We start from the raw sequence: 7124 nt of genomic DNA, 5'->3' as shown, positions 1-7124 counted from the left end.
AAAAAAAAAAAAAAGGAAGGCCCAGCATGTGCCTGCCATCCATCACAGAGATGGAATGTTATACTTAGTCAAGAAGATCCCTAGGTTGTTTGTGAGAAACTTGCAAACCCTCAAAGAGGATGAGGGGTCAGGGTAGGAGCTTCATTTTGGAGGAATAATGTCTAGACCATGCTGAGCTGGCTGAGGCAAAGTAGCTGGTGGCTTCCATGTTGGCAGGAGTATCTCATAGGAATTGTCCCTCTCACAGGAATGTGTGCAGACACACAGCACTGGCGCAGAGCTGCTGATGTTTTCATGGCTCTGGTGAACTTGCCAAGAGTCTAAGGCTGTTGGAATAGCATCCCGTGTCCTAACCCGCTTTCCCTCAGGGGACTATATTCCTCGCCAGGTGCAAACCTGGACCAAGCAGTACCGAGCAGCAGAGACCAGCAGCATCCCAGCGATGGAGAGGCTTATCCAGTGGCTGCCACTGCACCTTCCAAGGCAACAGAGAACCACAGTGGTACACGGTGACTTCAGGTAGACACAACTGCCAGGGGGCTGAGCATCCCATGTGGAAAATGATGGGGAAGATCAAGTCAGTGGTCTTCATCCATATTGCAGATGGGAATTGTCCCTTAGGAGATGGAGCATCATTCCTGGATTCTGCTCACTAAATATCAATAGCAACCCCTCTCCCAAGTTGTGACCACCAAAACGGCATGCAGACATTTTCCATCTGCCTGTAGGGAGGAGGTACCCAATGGGTCGGGAAACACTATTGAGATCAGGTAAAACTACGACATTCCCACTTCCTGTGGGGTCAACATTGGATGCTGACCCTGTGCCAAGTGAAGGCAGTCAGAGAGTAGATGGGGTTTCCTGGGGTGCGGCAGTCAGAGAGTAGATGGGGTTTCCTGGGGTGCATGCTGAGTGTAGGGCCCCGCCTTCATCAGTGTGCCTTCTATCCTACTGAGTGTCTTGTCTAGCCAACCTCCCATGACTGCCCTGGACTCTGTCCTTGTGGTACTTGGGGAACATTTTATCATTTCCTTCTTCTAGCAGCTCTTGCAGGCCCACTTTTGAGCCACATGTTATTCAGGCCCCACCCTACTTGATAATTGTCTTAGTCAGGGTTTCTATTCCTGCACAAACATCATGACCAAGAAGCAAGTTGGGGAGGAAAGGGTTTATTGAGCTTACACTTCCACATGGCTGTTCATCACCAGAGGAAGTCAGGACTGGAACTCAAGCAGGTCAGGAAGCAGGAGCTGATGCAGAGGCCATGGAGAGATGTTCCTTACTGGCTTGCTTCTCCTGGCTTGCTCAGCCTGCACTCTTATAGAGCCCAAGACTTCCAGCCCAGGGATGGCACCACCCACAAGGAGTCCTACACCCTTGATCACTAATTGAGAAAATGCCCCACAGCTGGACCTCATGGAGGCACTTCCCCAACTGAAGCTCCCTTCTCTGTGATAACTCCAGCCTGTGTCAAGTTGACACACAAAACCAGATAGTACAATAATTTTCTCTCCCATCCTCCATGCATTTAACTAGCCTCTACCTAGGACTCTAGAACCCTGTCCCCGCTACCCATGCATCCCTCCCTCTTTGGTGGGGAAGAGTAGCTAAAAGGTGAGCACTGGCCGCCTTTGCTCCATGGCCTTTGTCCTCGACTCCTCTCAAGTATCCACAAATGTGACTAAGTACAAGAGCAGGCAGGAGACAACCAGCAGTGGTCTAATGGCCTCTCAGCTGTGGGGAAGCCCAGGACACAGTTGGAAAAGCTCCCCTTAGAAGTAACATTTAAATCAAAGACAGTTCCATCTGCCGCGACATGCATCTTGATGGAGGCCGGACTACAGCCATTAAAGCAGGCAAAGGGAGCCTGCCACAACTGCTCACTCTTCTTCAGCACGGCCTTGCACCTTTGCATGGCAGCCTCTGCAAAGAGGCCAGCATGCTGGTCTTTATAGCGCATGACGTTTGTGATCTAGTGTTTGGTGGTGTGTTGGGATTTTTTTTTTTTTAATTTTATGTGTATGAGTACACTGTAGCTGTACAGATGGCCGTGAGCCATCATGTGAGTGGCTACTGGGAATTGAACTCAGGACCTCTGCCAGCCCTGCTTGCTCCAGCCCCACTCACTCCGGCATAATTCACTGTAGCTGTCTTCAGACACACCAGAAGAGGGCGTCAGATCTCATAACGGGTGGTTGTGAGCCACCATGTGGTTGCTGGGATCCGAACTCAGTACCTTCGGAAGAGCAGTCAGTGCTCTTACCTGCTGAGCCATCTCGCCAGCATGTGTGTTGGGAATCTTACCTAGCAGCTAAAAGATGCTGACTGGCTCTATTTGAGTCAACCTAAATAAATTTCAAGGGGCTCATACTGAGGAGAAAAGATTCAGTTCATGAAGAATAAGTACATGTGATATTTATGCAAGTTTACCAAGGAATGACATAATGTCATCTGTGGTTTCTGATTGCCCACATAGCCAAAAGAGACAGAAAACCATGAGACAAATGCCCACCATGCTCAAGGAAGGGAGGGATGGAGAATGGGGGCGTTAGCTGAACCTGAAGCGTTTGTGTGTTAGAGATTCCAAGGAAAACCAGCAACACAGCACGTGTGACCTGCCTCAGAAGACAGCACATAGTCTGTGTGTTGTTCCTATATTTTACTGCATGTTTGGTTATTTTTCTTTCTACGATTAATTTTACTTTTGATTATATATATATTTGTGAGTGCAGATACCCATGGAAGCCAGAAGGGAGTTAGATCCTGGGCTAGTGATTGTAAGCCAAATTCAGCCAGGTGTTGGGACCCAAACTCAGGACTTAGGCCACAGCAGCACATGTTCTTAAGGACTGAGCTTGCTCTCTAAGCCCCTCCCACTAGTGTCCAGTCAGGGATCAGAAGGATTCTGAGTCCACTAGAGAATTTTGAAAGGAGTGCAGTGTGGCTCAGAGGCTACTGAACAGATTGGAACTACAGTGGAGTTCCTAACCAGCTGGCTCTGCCTGGGCCACCATGCTCTGCTGTAGCTTTATTGCCTAAGAAACTTCAACAAGGGGCTGGTGAAATGGCTCAGCGGGTAAGAGCACTGACTGCCCTTCAAATCCCAACATGAACATGAGTTCAAATCCCAGTAACCACATGGTGGCTCACAACCACCCATAATGAGATCTGACGCCCTCTTCTGGTGATCTGAAGACAGCTACAGTGTACTTATAATACATACATACATACATATATACATACATACATACATACATACATACATACATACATAAAAAATAAATCTTTTGCTGGCCGGGCACGGTAGTGGCGCATGCCTTTAATCCCAGCACTTAGGAGGCAGAGGCAGGCGGATTTCTGAGTTTGAGGCCAGCCTGGTCTACAGAGTGAGTTCCAGGACAGTCAGGGCTACACAGAGAAACCCTGTCTCCGAAAAAAAAAAAAAAAAGAAAAGAAAAGAAACTTCACCAAGGCTCCTTAGCTGACTTGGACACAACAGCACGTTTCCACCAGGGTGGCTGATGGCTGAGGCTGTAGTCATCTGCAGGCTTGCCCACAGCTGGGCTCCTTAGGCCATTTTCTGTGGCTTCGAGGTTTCCCCAGCATGGTAGCCCCTGGGCAACAAGATGTACCTGTCTCCATGACCTTCACCACCCCGGAAGTCCCTCAGCATTACTTGACATTTATTAGAAGCCAGGTACTTCATGGAGTGAAGAATTGGCAAGTGTGTCAAAAAAGCCTGTAGGCCTGCTTTAAGGACATCACAGAGAGGGTATGAATCCCACGTGGCCCTTTCCTCAATAAACAGCTAAACTCATCCCATGCCCTGCTGATGCTTTTGACTGTTTGAGGCTAGCTGGAAGCCAGAGGACCTGGGAGCCCTAGAGGTTGGTCTTGTTACAGTATACAAGCTGGTGGAGGGTGGGCGTGGAAGAGCAAATAGTGTCCCCAGCTATTTCCATTCCTTCTGTGGTTTCTCAGGCTGGATAACCTGATATTCCATCCTGAAAAGGCGGAAGTGCTGGCTGTCCTGGACTGGGAACTTTCCACCTTAGGAGACCCCTTTGCTGATGTGGCCTACAGCTGCCTGGCTCACTACCTGCCATCCAGCTTTCCCATGCTGAGAGGTAGGAGCCAGTTCCACAGCAAGCACTGGGGCAGCACTGGGTGATGTGAAACCCATGTGGTTCAAATGTGGGGGTGAGAATAGGATGGATCTCACTTCATTTATTTTGCATTCTTTCTTCTTTCTTTTGCACTGCGGGTGCATCTTGGCTCTCCTGCATGCCAGCTGACACTCTAGCATCAAGCTGAAGCAACTGCTTGCATTTTACCATTAGGTACTGGACAAGCTTTTGACAATCTGCCCAGGCTCATCTTGTGCCTTCCTTTCTGTTTGCACATCTGTCTTTGTCTTGTTTCTGTTGTTTTTGGGTTGTTTGCTCTGAGATAGGCTCTCGTGGCCAGCTGTCCTTGAGTTCCTTGTGTAGCTGAGGCTGGCTTCAAACTCCTGATCCTCCTGCCTCCACTTCCTGGGTCCTGGAATTTCAGGCATGTGTTACTGCATCCAGTCTATTTTTGAAACAAAGCATTACCATATAATTTTATGATCTTATTACTCTTAGTCCATACTTTGCTTCAGTCTGGTTTGGAATTAGGTTTGGGGGCACTGTGGTGGTTGTCTTCACATAGCCTTGGATGTACTGGAACTCATTCTGTAGACCAAGCTGGCCTTACACTTACAGAGGTAACCCTGCTTTACTCAAGTGCCAGGATGGAAGGAATGCTCCAAGCATGTCCAGCTGTTTTGTTTTTAAGACTTATTTTTAATTATGTGCATATGTGTGGGCAGGTGTGTGCACAGGTAGGTTCCATAGAGTTGAGAGGCAGGCAATGAAATTCCCTGAGCCCAAGTTATAGGCAGCTGCCTGGCATAAGTGCTGGGAACCTACCTCTGGTCCTCTGTAAGAGCAGCAAGCACCCTCAGCCACTGGACCATCTCTGCAGCCTTTTTTTGTTTTGTTTGTTTTTGTTTTTCGAGATAGGGTTTCTCTGTGTAGCCCTGGCTATCCTAGAACTCATTCTGTAGACCAGGCTGGCCTCAAACTCAGAAATCAGTCTGCCTCTGCCTCCCAAGTGCTGGGGTTAAAGGCATGGGCCACCACTGCCTTATTTCTTATTTAGAGACTTTGTTCAGGCTTTTAGTCTGCTGTCACATGTCACAGGGCAAGCTAATCAGTGAAGGCAGTGTCTTGTCACCTTTATCTGCTTCCTAATACAGTAAGGTTGGTCCTTTGATGCCAGTGCCTGTCTATGTGTGTCTGTACACCTGTGTCTGGGTATCTCTCTGTGAGCGTGAGCCAGGCATCACACCCAGGGCCTGGCACATGCTAGGCAAGTGCTGTGGCACTGAGCTCCACCACCAGCCACTCTGGAACTGTTTCTCATCAAATGATCAGTTGAGGATGGCTCCCTCCTGTGAGCTGTGGTCTGGGGGGTCCTTTGTTGACTGTTAATTCAGGCCAGTGGCTAGAGCAAGGAGTCCCAGGACTCACAAGCTGCCTCATAGCTGTGGAAGCTGCTCAGGAGCATAGTGATCTTCAGACTATCATGGTCACTACTGGTAGGGCAATGAATGTACCAAACTCTCAGGGACAGCTCTGTCTCTCATCTCAGGGTTCAAGGGCCAGGATGTGACGAAGCTGGGCATCCCCACCGTGGAGGAGTACTTCAAGATGTACTGTCTTCATATGGGCCTCCCACCCATCGACAACTGGAACTTCTACATGGCTTTCTCCTTTTTCCGTGTGGCTGCAATCCTACAGGGAGTCTACAAGCGGTCGCTCACAGGTAAGCTTAGGCCCGATGGCCACAGAGGCTGTGAGGAGATAGGTTTAGCCAGAATGGTATAAGGCTCAATTTTCTCTTCATCATGAAAGTGTATATGAGTAGAGCCAGTCGTGGTGGCACATACTTGGAAAGTAGGGGTTCTGCCATTTCTCTACAGAAATGGCACTGTCATTTTCTCTGCAGGGATGATCTAGGATCATGTAGAATCTCTTACTGCTTCCTAGTGCTGCAGAAGTGATTAGGGGTGTCACTAATTAAACCAGCTTCTTCTTGTTCTCTTTGGTTTTACTTGTTTGGTTGGTTTTTTGAGACAGGATTTATTTGTGTCGTTCTGGCTGTCCTAGAACTTGTTCTGTCCCAACCTAGCCTCAAACTCAGAGATCTGCCTGCCATCGCCTCCTAAATGTTAGGATAAAAGGTGTGTGCCACACAGCTTAAATTCGTCTCTTTAGGAAAAGAAAGGCCATGCAGCAGGGGACACCCAACCTCCAATTTCTGGTTCCCAGGCCAAGGACTTACCACCATTTCCAGACTCTGGAAGGACCCTGTCCACCAAGTTCAGATTCAGATCGTAGTGCTGCCTGGGAGTGCAGAGCCCTGGTGTGGACCATTGTTCAGCTAGTGGCAGTGTCTGCCCTCTGAGGCTATGTCACTGATTCACACATCATAAGACATGGTGGTTATAGGTAAGCAGTTCTCTCTTCCATTCTCCATAGGACAGGCAAGCTCGGCAACAGCCGAACAAAGTGGAAAGCTCTCTGAGTCCATGGCTGAGCTGGCCTGGGATTTTGCCGTCAAAGAAGGGTTCCGGGTTTTCAAAGAGATGCCAGCCACCAAAACACTGACGAGATCCTACCATGCATGGGCTGGGCAGCGGTCCCTGAGGACCCCCACGGGTGTGAGGAGTCACAGCACTATAGCAGCTGCTTCCCCTTCTCACGAGGCAAAGGGAGGCCTGATCATCTCTCCAGAGGGCCTGTCTCCTCCGGTCAGAAAGTTGTATGACCAGCTGTGGCAGTTTATAGAACAGAAGGTGTACCCATTAGAGCCAGAGCTGCAGAGACACCAGGCCTCAGCTGACAGGTGGAGCCCTTCTCCACTGATAGAAGACCTCAAGGTAAGCAAGCCCAGCCTGTCAGTGTGGCCTACAGGGTTTCTCTGTGTAACCCTGCCTGTCCTGGAATTTGCTTTGTAGACCAGGTGGGCCTCAAACTCACAGATATCCTCCTGCCTCTGCCTCCCTGGTATGCACCACCAGAAACCAGCTTTTTTTT

At 49.2% G+C, this 7124-nt stretch overlaps 1 protein-coding gene across 1 annotated transcript in view; it reads left to right on the top strand.

Moving 5' to 3' along the window:
- Acad10 (acyl-CoA dehydrogenase family member 10) overlaps positions 1-7124 on the top strand; it is a 59587-nt gene that overhangs the window by 26070 nt on the left and 26393 nt on the right. The window contains exons 10-13 of the mRNA XM_031391138.1: positions 369-519; positions 3982-4127; positions 5677-5850; positions 6567-7042. Of these exons, the coding sequence (XP_031246998.1) occupies positions 369-519; positions 3982-4127; positions 5677-5850; positions 6567-7042 (947 nt within the window). The remainder of the gene's footprint in view (positions 1-368; positions 520-3981; positions 4128-5676; positions 5851-6566; positions 7043-7124) is intronic.

The sequence above is a fragment of the Mastomys coucha genome, unplaced genomic scaffold (genome assembly GCF_008632895.1).
Source record: "Mastomys coucha isolate ucsf_1 unplaced genomic scaffold, UCSF_Mcou_1 pScaffold22, whole genome shotgun sequence".
Taxonomy (NCBI): domain Eukaryota; kingdom Metazoa; phylum Chordata; class Mammalia; order Rodentia; family Muridae; genus Mastomys; species Mastomys coucha.
Note: the sequence above shows the minus strand (reverse complement) of the source record. Positions and strands in the feature narration are given on the sequence as shown.